The sequence below is a fragment of the Centroberyx affinis genome, unplaced genomic scaffold (genome assembly GCF_046629955.1).
Source record: "Centroberyx affinis isolate AG114_WGS23_722 - 3 ecotype Tasmania unplaced genomic scaffold, CSIRO-AGI_Caff_v1 ptg001399l_1, whole genome shotgun sequence".
In the NCBI taxonomy this organism is placed as follows: Eukaryota; Metazoa; Chordata; class Actinopteri; order Beryciformes; family Berycidae; genus Centroberyx; species Centroberyx affinis.
This window is the reverse complement of record NW_027279881.1, coordinates 112,724-132,228: the sequence shown is the minus strand read 5'-3', so window position 1 is coordinate 132,228 and position 19,505 is coordinate 112,724. Positions and strand designations below refer to the sequence as shown.

Sequence of the window (19,505 nt, the reverse complement as noted above, 5' to 3'; positions counted from 1 at the left end):
AAATCCTTTTCAAGTGCGGGGTAAAACCTTTTTTCAAATAAAGAATTTTAGGCAATTTCACCGTTCCCAACTTCAACTTTTCTAATTCGATACATCATAAAAAAAAATCCTTGGATGGAGTCCCAGTTTGAGAGAGAGAGTGAGAGAGAGAGACAGTGTGAAAAACAGACGGAAAGAAGGAGCGATGACCGGCAAGCAACAGGGGTGAGGTCATGCCTCTTCCCCCCTCCTTTCCCCCCCTGTCCCTCCACTGCTCTCCCTTTACTCTACTCCCATTACTGCACCCCCCCCCCCCATCCCACCCCTCCCTGTCCGATCATTAGCTCTTTCAACTTGCACTGTCTCTCTCTCTCTCTCTCTCTCTCTCTCTCTCTCTCTCTCTCTCTCTCTCTCTCTCTCTCTCTCATGACCTCTCCCTCTCTCATCTTCCTCTCCGCTCTCTCCCTTGTAATTTGCAGAGGAGACACACTGCCCCAAGGCCCTCCTGGCTAAATTGGCAGTGTCCCACATCAGAGAGTCGGGGTAGATTTGGGGGGGGTTGGTGTTAATGTTTTGGGGGGTGCGGGGCCACACCTCCAGTGGAGCCCCAGAGACAGCAGTCTGAGGCCCCCGTGGCTAAATGACAGGTTAGCCCGGGACCTGAAGCAAACAACGTCCCGACTGGTGTGTTTGTCGCCGGCTGCACTGACAGCAGAGAGGCGGCATGCTGGGAGTGTGTGTGTCCCCATCTACCCCCCGCCACCCCCCCACCCCCACCCCCACCCCCCCTTCTGCCTCGCCGTCTAGTCGAGTAACTGGGAAAGAGTGTGTGAGTCTGTGTGTGAGTGTGTGTGTTGATTTTATGTCATTCCTTAACTTCTTATTCATGGATGTTTCACATATTTGTGTATGGGTATGTGCATGTCTGTGTGTGTGTGTGTGTGTGTGTGTGTGTGTGTGTGTGTGTGTGTGTGTGTGTGTGTGTCCCTCAGCCTCCCTGTCTCTCACCCTCCCAAGGACAGGGAGTGTGTGAAGCTTTGCGCAAGCTTGAGTGTGTGTTTGTGTGTGTTTATGTGTGTTTTCACTCATGTTGTGTTCAATTCTTGAGTCTTGGAATTCCTAGTTATTTGCGTGCAGGGATTTTGTTTGTTCCCTTATCTGTGCATATTTGTGGATCTGTACGCATGTGTGTGTGTGTGTGTGTGTGTGTGTGTGTGTGTGTTATCACTCAAATTTCTGTGCTTTGTTTCTTTGTTTATGTGCATGCTGGAGTTTGTTTGTTTCTCTAAGTGTCTGCACATGTGTGTGTATGTGTGTTTCTGAGTGTATGTGTGTGTGTGTGTGTGTATATTTGTGTTTCTGGGTGGGTGGGGGGTTGTGTGTGGGTATTTGTGTTTCTGGGTGTGTGTGTGTGTGTGTGTGTGTGTGCACTCATAGGCTCTCTTTCCTCTTTCCCGCCGTGGCCATTGTCACCAGATGTCAGTGCCTGGGAACAGAGGGGAACAATGGTCACTAAGAGCCAAAGGGCAATCGCCTGGGGAGGGGCGACGTCACTCTGTCGTCTACCAGGTTTCTGTTTCACCCTGTCATTTCAGCAGTGTGTGTGTGTGTGTGTGTGACTGTGTGTGTGTGTGAGTGAGTGTGTGTGTGTTTGAGTGTTTCAGGTCTCTTCTCTCACAGAAGAACACCAATACACAACAAAATAAAGAGTGAAAATGTGTGGAGAGAGGAGTGTTGAGACTGGAGGGGAGTGAGAATTGAGAATGCGGGGTGCAGCAGCAGCAGTGGTGGTCGCAGCGGCGGTGCTGATTGGAGGAGCAGGGCGGGGTGCAGCTGTATAATGTGTTGTTTTCATACTGTATCACAAGGAAGGGCTGAGAATATCCTGGAGCGGAGATAATACCCAGGAAGCCTTTCCCCGGGGGCCGCACGGTCCCAGCCAAACAAAAGAAAAGCCTGACTGCTATCTTGATGGAAGACAGATTAGCATCGTGGCTAGAAAGCACTGACAAAGCAGAGACCCGCACGGCCCGGGCCCTCGGGAAAATAAGCACATTGACAGTAGCATGGCCGGGGGTGTCAGCGCGGGGTCAGTCGAAGAGGCTCCCACCAAAAAGCGCTTTGTCACTCTCACCCGGCCGTTTCTCCTTCAACAAGCGTTCCCTCTACCTGATGGATGGTGTTTTGAGCATATAGCAATTACACACAGGCACCTGTGCTAGCTTGCCTTCAGTTTGCACAGTGAGTTTGGCAAATAAGATGTAACTAAAACAGAGTGGTAGCTATTTGTTGTGTGGCTGGGACAACTAAACATGGGATTTGCATTTGTGTGTGTATGTAAAGAGCCACCATGGCTGGTTCACGTAAGCCAAGGAATTACAGTAATCGTGTAATTCATCTGTGGAGAAATACAACATGAGAAAGGACATGTATATGGTGTTTGTGTGCTTAGGCTTGACCTCCCATGGAGAACAAATACCTATTGAAGCTAATGGGGGCAGAGGCATAAAGGGTGAGGATGAGGGTCTCTTTCAGGGGCCTTGTTAACCACACCAGTGGACAGAGGCCAAAACAAAAGAGAAAGGCCACAGGTTGATTTACGGTGCCGCTGCCCTGCAACTGACACACACATGTCCGTCTTCATTCTTGGAATGCCACTATTTTTATTGTGCTTTGGTAACTGCAGTAACAGAATAAGATTAAAAATCCATCAACACAATAAGAAACCAATATGTTGCCTTCTGTTTTTTCATGCTCTATTTGCTTTTTGTCCAGTTTTAACTCCCTCAGGTGCAATGGAGGTTCATGAGTTCATTCATTCACCTGATGGAAACGTGGTAGGCCGAGGTCAAAAGCTTGACTGGGTGAATGGGAAGCAGAAGGGTGCTCCTGGTGTTTTGTGAAGCTAAAGGGACAGGGATGCAGGGCTGTAAAAAGGTCAGCCGTGTGAATGGCCACTCTCCGATTCTCCGAGGCCCCGCTGCCAGAACAAAGGTGTCATTCTGGAGGGCCGTCCAGAGACTTGATGATATCCTCTCAACTATCTTTTTCTAAACTCTTTCGCATTGCCCTTCTCTTTGTATCGCTCAGTCACTCTCTGTTTTTCCCCCTCTACCTCCCTGAGTGCGGTGGGACACGTGGCGGACGTTGCCTAATTACCCATGAACACCACCGGCTGAAGTGGTCCTCCGAGAATGATGTAAATCGGTGACATTTAGGAAAATGTCAGTGAGTTTTCACAGGAAGCAATAACAGGCAAGAGAGACCCATTATGGCCGAGGGTTTTTATTGTGTCAATGTATCTCCCGCCTCTACGTTGCCGCCTTCAGAAGATTTGAGAGTTTCATTTTGCCAGATACTCTAATATGTCCTTGATCCACAGAGGCTGAGCAGATGATGATGACTCAAGAATGACGCACAACGGCGCTGGAAAAACAAACTGAAATTCCTCCCAGGCCACAAAGTGATTAGACTGGTGTTCAAAATGCTTCAAAATCTTCTCACATCCTGGCAAAAATGCCATCTTATGACACTTATGGGCTCTTAACGCGCTCTCGTTGTTGTCGTCAGTAGCATCATCATCAGGAGCATCATCATCATTACCATCATCATCTTTATCATCACCATTACCATGCTCATCATTGTCATCATCATCACCCTCAATATTTTCACTGCTGTTTTCCACCGCAACACTCTTTGCAGATGTCACTCAACAGCACCATTCCTACTGTTTTTCAATGGGAATTGCATTCAACGGACAGTCATCATTGCAGCCCACCATTTCATTTGCCGCTTCACCGCTGTTGCCCTCTACCTTGCGGATGAGCCGGTTGTTATGGTTTGCCCCTTAGGCTCAGAAAAATGAGCCTCTGTTATTGAAAATGTTTGACCTCTGTCCCCTTCTCCCCTCTGGAGGTCTGAGCTGCTCCTATATGGCTTTACGGCTAAGCCGGTCCCCTTGTTTTGACACGAGTGTTACCCTTTAATTAAAGGAGCATAGGACAGCCTTTAATTGGAATAATAGCGTGAAGGGGAAGGGTTTGACCTGACTGTGTAGGGGAAGGCTCCAAACAGTGTGTGTGAGTGTGTGTGTCTGCAGGACGTCCACACCCCTGAGCTACAGTCTCAGTAAAGCCTTTACCTTCACACTGTGACCACTGCTGTCTAGTAGGACGTGCGACTCCCCCTCCTGCTTTGCAGCATTCCTCTGTTCCCTGCCTGGAAAACAAGGCCCGACTGGTCAGACAGCGGCTTGTAACCTGCTGTGGCTGTTATTAAAGTTGAATAGATTATCACCGAGATTTAACAAATCATTTTATACTTTTCATCTCTCGGATGTGACAGTGTCTGTGCATTGCGGGAAACTCCACACGGCCTGCAGCTATGCGCTGTAGCAAAGGAGCATTTAAAAAGCACAGCCTACAAAACTGCACCCAGTAACCTCAAAATGGGGAAGTTGGCCTAATATCCTAAAGAGGATGTGGCCGGGCGCTTTTCAAATCCACTCATTTTGTAAATGCGCCGGCGGTGGCACCTTTCAAACTCCAAACAGTGCCGCTCTCAGATGGGCTTCCTTCCTCTACAGCTACCCCTCACCGAGGGTGGAGAGGTGGGGCAGGGGCGGGAGGGACCTTCACAGATTCCCCTGTGCGTTGGACTTGAAAGTTTCTGTCTCTGTGAACTTTACATCAAACGGTCATGGGCCGCTGCTGGCTCTTTGAAGTGGCGGAGGGGGGTATCAGAGCTGAATACAGGCCTCTGCCTCGACATGTTCCAGTTCAAAACGGACTCTGCCGCAGTGAAAAAACAGCTCAGCTAAAGGTCTGCTGAGACTGGCACAGGATCAAGGCTGAGGACTTATCTCTCAGTTACCATGCCTGTCACATACAGGAGGAAGTTCTACAGACGCACTATACCAATATTATACTGCAAGCAATTATTTAAGTCGCTCTCTTTCAGGTTCAGACTGGTTTTGTTGAGGGAGACGTCATGTATTTGATGCTCACAGGCCTGAAATATCAAATGCAAAAAGAGACACTCAACTAATAGTATTACTACTACTTATACTACTACTATTACTACTAATATATACCACTTATAATATTACTACTACTACTAGTACTTATTTCTTACTACTTACTTATACTACTACTTCTACTTCCACTTCTGCTACTACCACTTCCACAATATTACTACTACTGCTACTATACAACTACTACTATTACTAGTACTACTGCTTCTACTACTACTAGTACTACTGCTATTACTTCGACTACTATTTTTATTACTACTACTACTACTAGTACTGCTATTATTACTAGGCTACTACTTCTACTACTAGTGCTACCATTACTACTACGACATCTACTACTGCTACCACTAGTATTACTACTACTGCTATTACCACTATTACTACTACTACTTCTACTATACTACTATTACTATTTCTACTACTACTAAAACTACTTCTACTATTACTACTACTACTTCTACTACTACTATGTGTAATACTAGGCTACTTCTACTAATACTTTTGCTACCTCTAGTCATCATCATCAACATCATTATAATCATCAAAATGAACCTACAGATACTGAGAAATCCAACTCAGTCAAGATTATATATAAAATATAACTGTGTGCAATATAATACAATACAAGCTTTTATGTACATATAAATATTTCCATTTATTTATTTATTGTTTGCATAGATGTAGCTACTACAAAGTGTGAGTAGTCTTTTTCCATGATCGGGCGGACACTTGGACCCTGCGGAGCTCCTCAGACAGAGGGGGGCCGGGCTCTCATTCCCCCCCCCATGCACCACCATCCTCAGACATTGGCCGCTGCTCCACATTATACACCCCGCATTCACAAAAAAAAAGCCATCTGACAAGAGCAGCGTCTCCTGGTAGCTGCCTCACTGTTTATCCTGCTCAGAAAGTCTCCAGAAGCCGCACAAACTCAGAGGAAAATGGCCAAAAGTGAGAGGCAAAGAAGAAGTCTGAAGAGCGAAGAGGTGTTTTTTGACTCCGAGGCGTCTCTCTTGGACCAGCAAGATTTCGAGATGTCTAGTTGCCCTTTCAATGACGTCTTCAACTCCGCAGACTCCCCCATGGAGCAGATCAACACTTTTCTGAAAAACGTACAAGTTTTGCTGGAAGCCGCCAGTTTTATTGAGAGCGCCGAGAGGAAGGACGGAAGTGAGTTTTATTTGTTGCTGCGTTTGATCTCTGTTCCCTTTGCCTCTGAATTTCAGGAAAACAAGACTTTCATTGTCAACAGACTCAGACAACAAAGGGCTGAGTTCATTCAACTAAGCACCACTGCCTGCTATGATGAGCACAGCCTTCGCCTGCTGCACTAGACTAACACAAGTACTCCAGTGAATGCTATTACAGGAGAGCATAAACATAATGTGGCTTACTTTCATTATTTGTTTCTGCAAACGCTTGTAGGGCAATACATGCATCGCTTTTGCGCGTGCACAGTAATCAAGCCAGGAGTCTGTAATATTCCCCTGCAGCAGAGATACATATGACATAATGATTGGGTGTGTGGGTGTGCATGTTGGCAACCAGTCCGATATGATAAATCTGACCACATTGCAGCGCCCTCCAACTCAGTTTAGGATGATGTCATTGTGCCCACGCAGACTCTGACTGGGGAAAAAACAAAAACGTTACAAAAAAGCTACTGATGAGTTGTTGATTTGGACATCTTGTAAAAATGAATGGATGTCCGGCCTACCTATTTTTTATATTAGTTTATAACTGCTTTCAGAAATTATAGGCAACTCGATAGGTTTGATTGCAGAAAGATAAACCATGCACACTCCACTTGCAACGAGAACCTGGCCTCTCTGATTTCTAAAAAAGATGATTTCATTCCGAAATGTAATTTGAACACCGGCTGTTTTATTAACGATGCTGTCGTTTTGATTTTAAGTCATAATAAAAATGCCCAGATGTTATTTTTAGCCGCTTCCGTGTACGTCAGTTTGTACAAAGATATATATATATGTTTTGCAAATAGTTGAACATATAGACAGATGCATATTGCAACAGTGTAAAGTCCTTTGAGTAATATAATATCACCAGTTATAATGTAACATGGGAATCTTGCAGCAGCAGATCGCGGCTCTGCTCTTTTTCCTCTCGCCGATTGTTTGCTTCCTGGTATTTTGTGGGCGTTTCCGCACGGCTTCCACATGGCGCAGAGTCCCGCTTCGCGATTGGTCGAACGCGAGCTCGGCCCTCGACGCCTGTCACGGCCTCCCGCCAATCGAGTGCCCGCGTCGCCTTGACGTCACGTGTTGCTGGGCCTGGCTTCGGCCGGCAAGTACACCCCCACAGTACCGGTGAATCTCGGGACTTGTAGGTTTTTTGTGGGATTATGTTTTTTTTTTTTTTGCGAAGAGAGTGAATGTAAGAGGAATAAATGGCGAGATAAGTTGTGAATGGATAGCTTTTTATTGGTTCTCAATAGGTAAAATATCGAATACCCGCCCCCATCGATCCACTAATGATTGGTAATAGTTCAGATAGGCCGTCTTGTCTAAACTGGTGATGTGTAGGCTACACATGATGGTTCATCCCCATACAGTATGCTGGTATAGGGATGTGATCCAAAATCCAAAGGCTGTTTATGATGAAAGTCTTCATCCTCTTCTTTCTCTTCATCTTCCACATCATCATCAATAGCAGCAATGAGCTCGACATAAGCCTCCAAAGAATAACAAGCACTATATGCAATGCCCTACATCAACTCAATTAATTTAAGTAAACCTATTGTACTGTCTCATTGGTGTATTAATTCATTTAACTAACCTGCCAGGATTGCATGTATAGCATGCAGTAACAACTGACAATAGTTAATGCTTGACAAATTGCAGTTATAGTGCATTATTGTGCAGGTTTGACCGTTTTTGGTATAAATGCACTGAAGCACTCAGTTTCCCAGAATGCCTCGCGTTTAGACCGGCCTCCGCTCCTCGAGCTCCCCGCCCCTCAGCTGTGCAGCTAGGTAAACAAACAGGGGAGGAGAGGAAACGAGCAGCAGCAGGCACTTTGCTGGCTCTGGGCTCTCTCGGGGGAAATTTTATATTGTTTATACCCATTTTTGTACAATTTATTATCGTGTTTCCTAGAAACTTTTAATACTTTGCTACACTGGTTTTGAGATTTTCTAACGACCAACTCTGGCAAGGATTGGCTGCAGCTTGCTAGCTTGGAAACACTGGCTTTTTTTTTCCTGCTTTCGACAAAGGCTGATGAGCCAGCGAAGACACTGGACAAGACAATATAAGACATTTTATAAGTAACATTCTGTGTTAAACTAACCGAGACACTGTCTTTGCTGTCGTTAAAAGTGACCAGTTGTAGCTGTCTTTTGGAAAGCTAAAGTTAAAAAGCTAGAGAGGATAGCTGACGTTAACGCCAGCCTCATAGCAGAGAATGACGGCTGTTCAGCTGATAAATATCCAACGGTTATTGGAAGCTGCGGAATATCTAGAAAGGAGAGAACGAGGTAATGTGTTGAAATAATGTGTGTGGTCTGTCAAGCTGGGAATTAACAAATGCTCGTTGAACAACGTTAACATCTGCTTTGTTGACAGTTTGATAAAATTGTAAATGCTGCTTTAGTAGACATGGTAAGAAAGCGTTGCTGGTGTATTTTAACACTATAACCGCGATCTAGAAGAGTTTATAAACCACTGTCTGTATGTTTACGTGGCAGCATTGTGTGGCATACGGTAGCGAGAAAGTGTCAAACTCCCCCCTAACCGCAATTTCTTTCAACAGAATGTGAACACGGATATGCTTCGACATTTCCGTCAAATCAGAACACAAACTACCAGAGGCAAAGAAAATTCCGAAATAAGAAGTTCAACAATAACCACAATAGGTAAGAAACTGCCCCGTCTACTACTGTCCCTTTCATGATGTGAGATCCCTATAGCTAAGTGTGGTTTTACATGATTGTAAACACTGCATATCTGCTGTTTCTAAAGTCATAGATCAGGAGATTTTACTTTTGCGTGTGATGGCGTTAACTGGGGTGATAACAATGTTGCAGGCAGCATGTGATTACACACTTGCTGCCATTGCTTTATTGCAACGTGTGGTAAACAAGTCAGTTTGTATAATAGGTTGCTGGCAGCATACGTTGCTCTGAAGCTGGACGTTGCCGAAGACACGCAAGGTTTCTAACTCAAACAAAGTTAGCACATATTCAGGAAAAGGCGTTACTGGGACTTGGGAGAAACCTGTTTAATATAGTAGGGCACATAGTGACCGTTCACATTGCTGTTCAGTTGGCTTGGGGGGAGGGGGAAGCACCAACAGCTCTGCTAGCTTTTCATCAGCTGATTGTCAAACCGACTGCAGTGGCGGAGGTTAGGGACCGTGTCGAAAGTTACGTCCGTAAAACGAAATGAAAACTCTTTTACAACGTGACATCTTCTCCACATTCACAATTAAACAAGTCACAATATAATTGGGTTTTTTTAATCTTCGTTGTTTTTTTGGGGTTTTTTTTGCTGCTAGAAACGCCCATCTTTTCCACGTCACGTGTAGTCTACGCTGTGGGAGTGAACTGTAGTTTCATCCCTAGCCCTAAAAGGGAAAAGCTGCTATTTATGGCTGGTGTTGTTTGCAGGCAACCAAGGTGAATACGTGGAGCCTTTTGCAGGACTGATAATGGGTTTATGAATCGCATATATATTTTTTTAGATTATATAGACTTATTAGCAATTTGTTATTTCATTGTCTATGACTTTATCCTATAAAGAAAAAACATGGCTGCACTTTTTTGCATGCAGTATTTCATTGCTGTTGCTCTGTGTTGTGGAACATGGTTTTAATAATCTAATCTTGTGCAGCTCGATGTAACATAACCTGATAATCACATCATTCGCTGTCATAAAGATTGAGGCTCTTGTCTCGTACAATGCTTTTATTGAAGGGAGAAACTTGTATTTAGGAGTAGGAGCAGCAGCCGTGAATCTCCTAAGTTAAGACCCACTGGCTTTGTGTTCTCCTCTGTTGCTGCTCTGCCGCTTACATTAATCTGTCCATTGACAGCCATACATCAAACGAAAGCTCCCTCTCGCTCTCTGAGCCTTTTAATATTAATGTAAGAACGGGCCACAAACAGGAACTGCGCATTACTCATCATGAGTGCAGCACGCTGCCTAGTTCTGCATGGCAACAGTCATGATCAGATATAGGTCTGGGCTTGCTCCAGGTGAGGCCACCTTCTTTGTGGCATGCCGAGGCTTAAAGTGATGGGCTTATCTGACTCTGTCCTCGCTCGCCTCCCGTTTACAGGGCAGCTTTTATCTCATTGACCCACTGTGTGTGTGCGTGTGTACGTGTATACGCACACACATACACGTATGCATGCGTGCCTGCAGAAGGAAGTGTGCTGTTGGCGTGTGGCCTTGTGCCTATTCTTCCACTGTAACAGGCATAATCTGCATTGCATTGTCATTGAGCTCCAGACACGCTGATAGCTGATACAGGAGGCAGAGAAAGGGTTTACGATGATAAAAGCCTATAGGAAATCAAGCTGACTTAGATTGATCTCTCTGAATGGGAGGCCATACAAAGATGTAGTGTGTGTGTGGTTGATGTGGGGGGCTGGGACCAGGGCCGGGCTGAGGACTGTCACTGATTCAGAGTAATGGCAGCTACAGAGGGGAGAGTAAAGGGTGGGAGGGGAGGGGAAGGGGGTTGGATGCCTTACAGATAAAGCCGGTTTAGATAAATCATTTTTGTGATGTGTTTTTGTGTGTGCGGCTCGGTCGGCTCATGCAGAGCACAGCCGTCCATGACTACTACGGGGTTGTAGAATATGTAAGTTGAAACCTGTCAGGAGCACGCATGTGAGCACTTAGGCGCTAGCAGGTTTTCAGGAAACGGCCCGGGCCAGCTTACATGTGAGCTTTGTGATTTGCTGTGATAGCAGCAAGTCCACTTGGCCATAGACCTTGTCGTGTTAAATCAAATATACTGCCACAGTTGACTTGACACCCAGTCTTGCATACACAACTACACGGACAGTAATGTATTCTAATGGAGACATATGGTGTTTTTATTGATGTAAATAATTAAACATATTTAAAAAAAAAAAAATCTCTGAAGCAGAGCCAACTCCCACAAACTCCCCCGCAGCCACGGACGTTCAGCGCTCAGACAACAAGGAGACGTTGCCATCGTTGTTGTTTCAATCCCTCTGTCTTATCTCTCCTCCTCTCCATCCTCCCCTCCTCCCCCTCTCTTATCCCCCATTTCTCCATATTTCCTGCTTCCGTATTAAAAAGACAACCGACTATCAGGTCAGCGCAGTATGACAGGAAAAAAAAAAGAGCGGAAAATGAAACGTGTTGCGGTATTCATAGTCCACAATATAGAGGGGTGCTGTTGTCATGATCCAGGAGAGGTTGATTCCATCCCCCCCCCAAACCCCATGCTGTGCAGTTTGGGTGGAGAGGAACCCGGCCATTTAAGCATCAGGAGGAGGCCCGTCTCCCTTCAGCTTGTTGCCACACAAAGACACTCTTAGGGACCAGCTGATTCACTTTACATTATTAACAGAGCACTGAACCCTGGCTGCTGCGTGTAGAGGGTATGTGTGTGTGTGTGTGTGTGTGCGTGCGTGTGTGCTCACATCGCCTAACACACACACAGAGTGCTGCTGTGCAGTAGTTGAGGAAGAGGCTGTGTAATGCAACAGTGCAGGCCCGGCTGACACTCTGTCTCATTTGGGATTAATTAATAAATTCATTCAAATGAGACAAAGCCATTTCACCGTGCCTCTCTCAGGCCCTTGTTGTCTAGCTCCTATATACATATTTATCCTAAGCCCCTAACAGAACGCATTGCTTTTTCAGGAACAGATAGTCCTGTACTTTGCTTACTTGGCATGCAAAACAGCTGTAGTCTGTGCATATTTCCTCCCTGTATGACAACTTCTGTTTTTATCTCTTTGCAGGTCCACACATAATGAGTTGGAGAAGAATAGGTGAGTCGGCTTTGAGTTTTCAAACTATTTCACTTCTAAATCTTAGAACGCAGCATGCGGGAACACACACCCTGCCCTGACATCTAAACAAGTCCCTCAGATCTTACTTTCATTTAGCCCGTCCTCAAGCGAGCATTTCCTCTTCAACAGGTCCTTAAAGCCAAAAGTAAAGGGTGACCTAGTTGTGTTAAGCTAAGGACATTCCCTCTTCCTCTCTCTCTCTCTCTCTCTCTCTGTCTCTCTGTCTCTCTCTGTCTGTCTCTCTATCTCTCTCTCTCTCCCTCTGTTTCTCCCCTCTCTCACACACACACTCTTAGCTCTATGTTGAGTTACGCAACAGTGTGGTTGCTAAGGGCTTTGAGTTACACGGACAGGCTAGGGTGCATGCAGGCCAGGCTGAAACTAAAGACAAAAGTGCAGAGCTTGTTGTGATGTTTTTTGATCGGTGCAAAGTCAGTCCCTACGTCAAAACAAGAAGTCCTGGATGGTATCTTTTTTGTGTTTTCCTAGCCCGAGCATAGAGCTACTGAGATATATCTTTGCATTCTTTGTCAAGATTGCATCTGCAAGCAAAGAAAATTTGGGTATTGAGGGAGACCTTTGCTTGTGATGGTTTACCTCAGTCTCCTCTGAAGAGAGCAAAGACCGTGGTTTCTTAGAAGCCCTTATCAGATTTTGAGTCCACCACCCACATAGGGTGCTAGCTGGTGTTTATGCTTTGTGACTTTGCAAGCTTTAAGAGTCAAGCTATAAAGAGTTTGCTTTGAGACCATAAATAAGAGCGGCTAGACTCGCAGGATTTATGGTAAATAGAAAAAAAGCCTGCCTTCCATTTCATTATCTCTGAGGGTGTGGGTACAATGAAAGGATGTGGGAGGCCGGATCCATTCACTGTAATTACATATCACCTCGGCCTGTTTTTCTCGCCATTCTCCCTGGCAGCCTCTCCTAAAAGGATGGGAACATTGGAAGGAGAGGCGTCCAGTGAGTTAAATATAGACGAGAGTTGATGTGTCATCTTGGTGCTCATATGCGAAGCCATCTTGCCACACAAGGCCAGCCGGTCGGCTGACTGGCCCCGGCAGATTGCGGCACCCATACGGGGCTGCAGTGTTCCTTCTCAAACACATAAAAAAATAGATGCAGCCTTTGTTGTTTGTCCCTACAAAACAGTCTAAAGCCACTTTTCATCACTATTTCCATGTTCTTGCAGCCATTCTTTGTATTATGGCTTGTTCATGCCACATCTGTGCAAGTCGGGAGCCTATAGTCGGCTCTGCCAATCAAAAGTAACAGACTAGTAAGTAACTCAAAGCCATAGATGGCAGGTCAGAAGTAATGTGTTAACACAAGACTCGATCCTGGCTCAGCTGGCTTGGTTTAACATGCCAGCACAGCAGGGAATTATGGACTACTTCCCAGTTTTGAACCAGTTTTAATTATTTAATTGAAACAATGAAACATAAAAGTCAAAATATGATCAAATTGATATATTATAGCCAAAAAAAGTGTGTATTCTGTCTTGTCACTACATTCCACTGCTCCATCAAAACTTGCTGTTTAACACACTTCCCCTTTCTGGCTCCACCTTGCCACCTTGGGGCATGTGTGTGGGATGTGGCAGAGATAAAGCAAGCGATGCAAACTGAGAGAGATCTGCTGCAGAACAGAAGAGGCCTGGAACATGTCACCCTGTACCACACCACTGTACCAAGTCATGATACACTGAGATCTTGTTTTGTTCCCCACCGCCTTCTTCTTTTTCACCTCAACACAATGAGCGTGATGTTGTTGCTTGGTAGTTGAACAGTACAAGCCTAATCAAATTTCCATTAGCAAAGAAGGAGGAAAAAAAATTGAAATGGTAATCCATCTTTTTAAGAAGAACACTTAAAGTCAAAATCGCTTATAATCCCCCCCTTTTTTTGCCAGCAGTTAATCCAATTCCCTTTAAGCACATGCCCCACTGTAAGCTATATGTATCAGGCATAGTTGTTCACCCAAGTGTGTCAGGCTTATACCATGATTCTGCAACAGGAGCAGCCTTCGTTCCATCTCAGCAGACTTCCAAGTGCTGTAAATTGGAGGTGGTTCCTTTATGGCCCATCCTGACTGGGGCCTTTTTTCAACGCTTATCAACCCCTCACATCTCCTGCGGCCGAGACGTTTTGCCTTCCACGGCTACCGCAGGCCTTGATAACCCCTGCGAGGAGCAGAGTCGTGTCAGCAGAGACCACAGGATCCAGATAAAAGGGACCGACGAAAAAAAAAAAACGCATTCCAGATGCTCACGTAGTGCGGTGCAACCAGATAACGCCATGGCCCTGAAGCTTTGATCATGTGCCTCGTAACAGCCCTATTTCACTTCCACATGTCACTACAAAATTACACCGCCTTAGTAGGGTTTAACAGTATGTACAGATGCTGTGCTAAGCTAGGAGCCAAGGGGGCTTGCATGCCCCCACTAGATAACGTTGCAGTTCCACCCCTTTGATCACCCAGGCCTGCGCCTATTAGTCATTTCTCTTTGAAACATGTTGATGACAAATTCCACTGCGTAACAGGCCAGCTTAGGTTAGTTGTTGGTTGAGCGCTGTTTGTTATGTGGAGGATGTGCTGTACAATAAAGAGCTAAGGCATTACATGGCACTGGGTTTAATCTGTTGTTATTCGACTAGCATGTTTATTTATGATGACTCTGTTTATGGATAATCAATAAGACAGGCTTTTACTCGCCACAATAAATCCAAGGGAGCTGTCACTCATCATCTGCCCTCCTCCACCACTACTCACTATTCATTTTAATATTGTTTATCAGGGCAGGGCTTATAATAAAGATGGGAAATGATATTGCCACCAGTTCCCAGGTCATGGAAGCGTTATTAGTTTTTCCACTCGATTCTTTACGAGGGGAGCTGTGCAAACAGCGTGTCTTAAACACCTTGTAGCGTGGGTTTGTGGAATATTAACAGGTCTCTCTCTCGCCCGAGCCTGTTGCCCTTGGGTGGCATGTAAAGAGCATCCCTGAGGTGTGCCCCCCTGGTATTTGTTTTGGCTCACTGGCACGTGGTAAATGAAGATAGTCACGCCTCATTTGCAATCAACTTTGGAATGGTGTGGGTGTTCTCTCTCTCTCTCACACACACACACACACACACACACACACACACACACACACACACACACACACACACACACACACACACAACCTTTCCACTTGGATTGAGCCTACATTTTGGTTGTCACGAACTGAGTGAGCTGTAAAATGTGAGCCTGTCTGGACCAATTGATATATGGGCAGATAAGAGTTTAATTATTCCTCTTACCCATCTTAAAATGAAAGTTATTTCATTGCAAACAAGATAACTTCCAAATCGATTTGACATGAAGAGTCTCATCTCAAAAGCCTATCGTAGAATAAAAGTAGTGAGTCATGCCTGGCATGTTGTTAGAGCAGGTGTCACATTTTCCATTAATGTATATCTCCTTCTGGAATGGAGCCCTTCATGTATTCCCATTCTTTCCAACCAGTGGGCTATGAACTTAATACTTGTGCTCCAGCCTTGGGGTGGCATGAGCAGTCACACATGAATAAGCCTGGGCTACATTTTCTCTGGATGTGCTGATGCTCCTTGAAGAGAGCCAAATTGCTGCACCAGTCTTTCTGTTGTTTGCCCAGCGAGCGCAGCCTATTCTGAGGCCTCGCTGCAGGGCCTAAAGCCGGGACCATTTGTTCTGTCCAACGTGACGACTTGTAAGCTTTTCTTGGCTCAGGAAAGCAGCTTAGGGGACTTGATCTTTGGTCTGGCGAGCCCAGCTACAGCACGCACACGTGCTGGGGCACGTTCCCCCTCCCTCTGACCGTCCGGTGCCGGTCCTAGCCCAGCCTCGGCTTAACTGACGACGGTGTCAGAGGACGAGGAAGTAATTGACAGGCTGATGGGATGAGCAGAGGGATAGGTCAAACACACCTGACTCAGGGAAGCCTTGAGCAGCATGCAAGCCTGATCTATACTCCCAGTGTGTCAGTGTGTGCAACCATTTCCACCCTGTAATTAACACAGTGATACGCACTGAGCCAGCATCAGAGTGGGATATTCACACCAACCACCACCAACCAGTCAAATGCTGATTAATTGTGGCTGTGGCTTGGAGGTTTGCCTCCTCTACCAGCCACTGTGGTCGGTACCCAGCTGTTATGTGGAGGTCCAATACGATTTTATGTCTCCTTTTTTTGTAAGATAGTGAAAGTGCCTAGTTTGAATTGGGGGATTTACTGGTCACTGTGGCTTCCTGCCTTGCAATATATAACTGATATGCACTGTGGCTCTAATTCAGAGTTGGGGAACGGAAGTCATGCTCCTACGTCTTTCAGCCACGATAAAATCTATGTAAAACAAGACACTTGTATTCTGACTTGCAATGTGGGCACACAGCTATGAATTGGGGCAGTGCAGGGGAGAATATTTAAATTATCCCTCTCTTGCATCATAGCATATATCAAATAGGTCTAAAAGCCGTGCCATATTTCTAATTATATGATAACTTTTTATTAATTAGCATAATATATAGACTTACATCATTGCATTGTTAGTTCATAAGGCCTGTAATGGGCTTATATCAAGTGCTATAATCTGGAAATTATTTGAGGTTTAAGAGGTTGCCTATATTGAAGGCTAAATTAAATGGCTAAAGAAAATGAAGATGTTGTCTTTATTGGGTATTGAATGCAAGGCTAATCAAAAACACACAGTGGTTGCTGAACTTACAGCACTTTTTTTCCAGAGCAGACATCGCTTAGTAGAAAAGAATCCCGGAGTCAGAATCCCAGAGATGTCAGGGAACTCCTCTTTTTGGGGAAACTCTGCCCTGCATGTGTAGCTGCTCGAGAGGCACCTAGCGAGAGCTTTGGTGCACGGGCAAGGCTGAAGTCTGAATGCCGACCCACACAGGTTTGCAGATAAATACGCAGTGTGTGCCCTTATCACAACTCTGAATACAAGCATTATTATGAATCATTTTTAGCGTATTTCTCAGTAGCCACATGTCCAGCCATACCCATTGGCCTGCTGTCAGATGAAAAAAGATATTAGAAGACATTGAAAAATCGTAGGTGACCGTTGTTGTGCCCCGCGTCCTGAGCACCCTACATCCCCACACCACTGCTCTGTAAAAGAAGACAGGTGTAGAGAAGGCACCACACGGGGGATTAGGTGTCGACGCTTGACAGCTCACCCATCACTCACATCCCGCCTGTTTGACTCATGTTATCTTGGCGCCTTCTTGTTGTGCCCTTATACAGCAAAACTGCATCCTCACAGCATTCTGTGGAAGGACAGTGTGTAACCAAACGGAACAAGGCCGGACGGGCATACGGGCTTAGTCAGCAAGTTAAAGCCCAGGGCGTCCGACTCGGGGGTTGTTTTCATTTTGAAGGACAGAAATGGAAATGTTTTGTTTGGAATCGGTTTGTTACTTGTCAAATTAATCAGCTTGGAAAAAGGGACGGTGCTTTCAGTCTCTCCTGCAACCTCCTGCAAAGCTTTCAGCTCCTCCCACACAGCTTGTTTTTCGACCCGTGCCATTAACGGTAGCGTGTCAGGCTTGTTGATAAGCCCACAACGGGCCAAGTGGATGGGGCCGCTGTTGCATAGCGTTCCAGGAAGGAATGCTCCTGTGTTCCTTCCCCTTTGCTGGAGCAACGTGTCTTGTTAGGAGCCTGGCTAACTCAATCTGTACCTAAAGGAGAGAGAGATGGAGAGAGAAAAGGGGGGAAAAATGAATGCTTGTTGGAAACACAAGACAGACTCAATTAGGCTAAATATGACTATGTGTTCTATTTTTAGCCACACAGCCGGGGAAAAGGGGAAAACACCGCTCGCTTCTGACCAATCGCAGAGGTTAGCTGCTCACCAATGAGAGGACAAGTCCCCACCCCCCTACCCCCACCCACAGCTACCTCACATCCTCTCGCTTCCTCAGCACATAGACTGACACAATGTCGTTATTTTCCATTTCCGGGGTGAGGACTAAACCTTAACCCTAGTGGAGTGACTGCTGTTCCAACTGGGTTAAGTGACTTACCTAGATACGTTAGTGATTTTAACCTACATAGGTTAAGTGAGTGATTGTGTGTGTGTTTGGGCGCATACTGTAGATGTGTATTTGTGTACTTATACGTGTGCGTGTGTGTGGGCGCATACTGTACATGTGTATTTGTGTATTTATATGTGTGTGTGTGTGTGTGTTAAAGACGGATGTAGAGTATTTGGATTAGACCCCCACCCCCACCCGTCATCAGATGTAGTAAAGCAGCTCTGGACAGTTCCACAGCTGTAGGGAACTGACACACACACACACACACACACACACACACACACACACACACACACACACACACACACACATACACACATACACACAGAGCCAACATCTGGCTGGATCTCCCTGGGTTTACACCAGGCCTGCTTTAGGAGCCAGGCCATATTGGAGATTTAATCCAAAGCTTCTAACTGACCCATCAGTTCACCCCAGGTTAAAGGGTGAGGGTGGGTTGGTGGTGTTGGGTGCTGTTGGGTGGGGGTGGGGGTGGGGGTGGGGCGGGGGTGGGCAGCAGCCAGGAAGAGGACAGTAGGAAGGATGGATAGATAGTTGGACAGATGGATGGAGATGTGGAACTTCGAGTAGGGAAGGATATCAGAGTCACATGATCTGTTGTGATCCCTGCTACTGTGTATGTGTGTGTGTGTGTGTGTGTATGTGTGTTTGTGTTTGTTTTGTAGGCGTGAGTCTTTACAGCCCACCTAAAGGCATGCCCCCCCTCCTCTCTCTTTCTGTATCCATCTCTCTTTCTCTCCAATTCACTAACTCTATCCCACTCCCTCCCTCCCTCACCCCCTCCCTCTGTCTCTATTTCTATGTCTCTTTCTCTCTCTCTCTCTCTCTCTCTCTCTCTCCCATTCCCTCTCTATCTCTCTCGCTCCCTCACTCTCTCTCTCCTGGAGTGGAGCTTTTGTCAGTGGAGCAGATTAAAAGGCAGTGTGCACGTGTGAACTAATCCGTGTGTTAGTGATGGGTTTCAGCCCAGTGTCCCTTGGCCCTACCACACACACCATACAGCTTGCACATCCCCCTGCTCCCTCTCTTTACTCCAGTGAACTCTCTGTATGTGTGTGTGTGTGTGTGTGTGTGTGTGTGCGTACATGTATTTATATGTCTTATGATTGCTTGAACAGAGCCAAATTGCTACACCAGTCTTTCAGTTGTCTGCCCTTTTTCCCTCTCTTAAGCTATCCATCCTTCACTCCATCTCTCTCTCTCTTCTGATCCTACAAGCGCTCCTCACTCATTCCACTCTCGCCAATCTGTCCTCCCTCCCTCTTTTTCACTGTTGCTATGCATCATCAGGGATGCCGTTCTGTGGCTTGGCATGGCTTCAGCGGGTTAGCGTGACGAAAGCGTCGGTCCACCCGGCGCAATCGACCGCGCTTCGCTTTATTT

The 19,505-nt window shown here is 45.9% G+C and overlaps 1 protein-coding gene across 2 annotated transcripts in view; it reads left to right on the top strand.

Moving 5' to 3' along the window:
• The first annotated feature begins 5,734 nt into the window (after positions 1–5,734).
• The window catches only part of mxi1 (max interactor 1, dimerization protein), a 28,970-nt gene continuing 15,199 nt past the window's right edge, over positions 5,735–19,505 (top strand). Inside the window, exons 1-3 of one of the 2 annotated variants that reach the window (XM_071526320.1) lie at positions 5,735–6,181; positions 8,783–8,885; positions 11,976–12,005. In XM_071526320.1, coding sequence (XP_071382421.1) covers positions 5,953–6,181; positions 8,783–8,885; positions 11,976–12,005 — 362 coding nt within the window. In that variant the 5' untranslated portion in view covers positions 5,735–5,952. Of the gene's footprint in view, positions 6,182–8,114; positions 8,508–8,782; positions 8,886–11,975; positions 12,006–19,505 lie in introns of those variants that run through there. The other variant, XM_071526322.1, reaches the window with a different exon arrangement.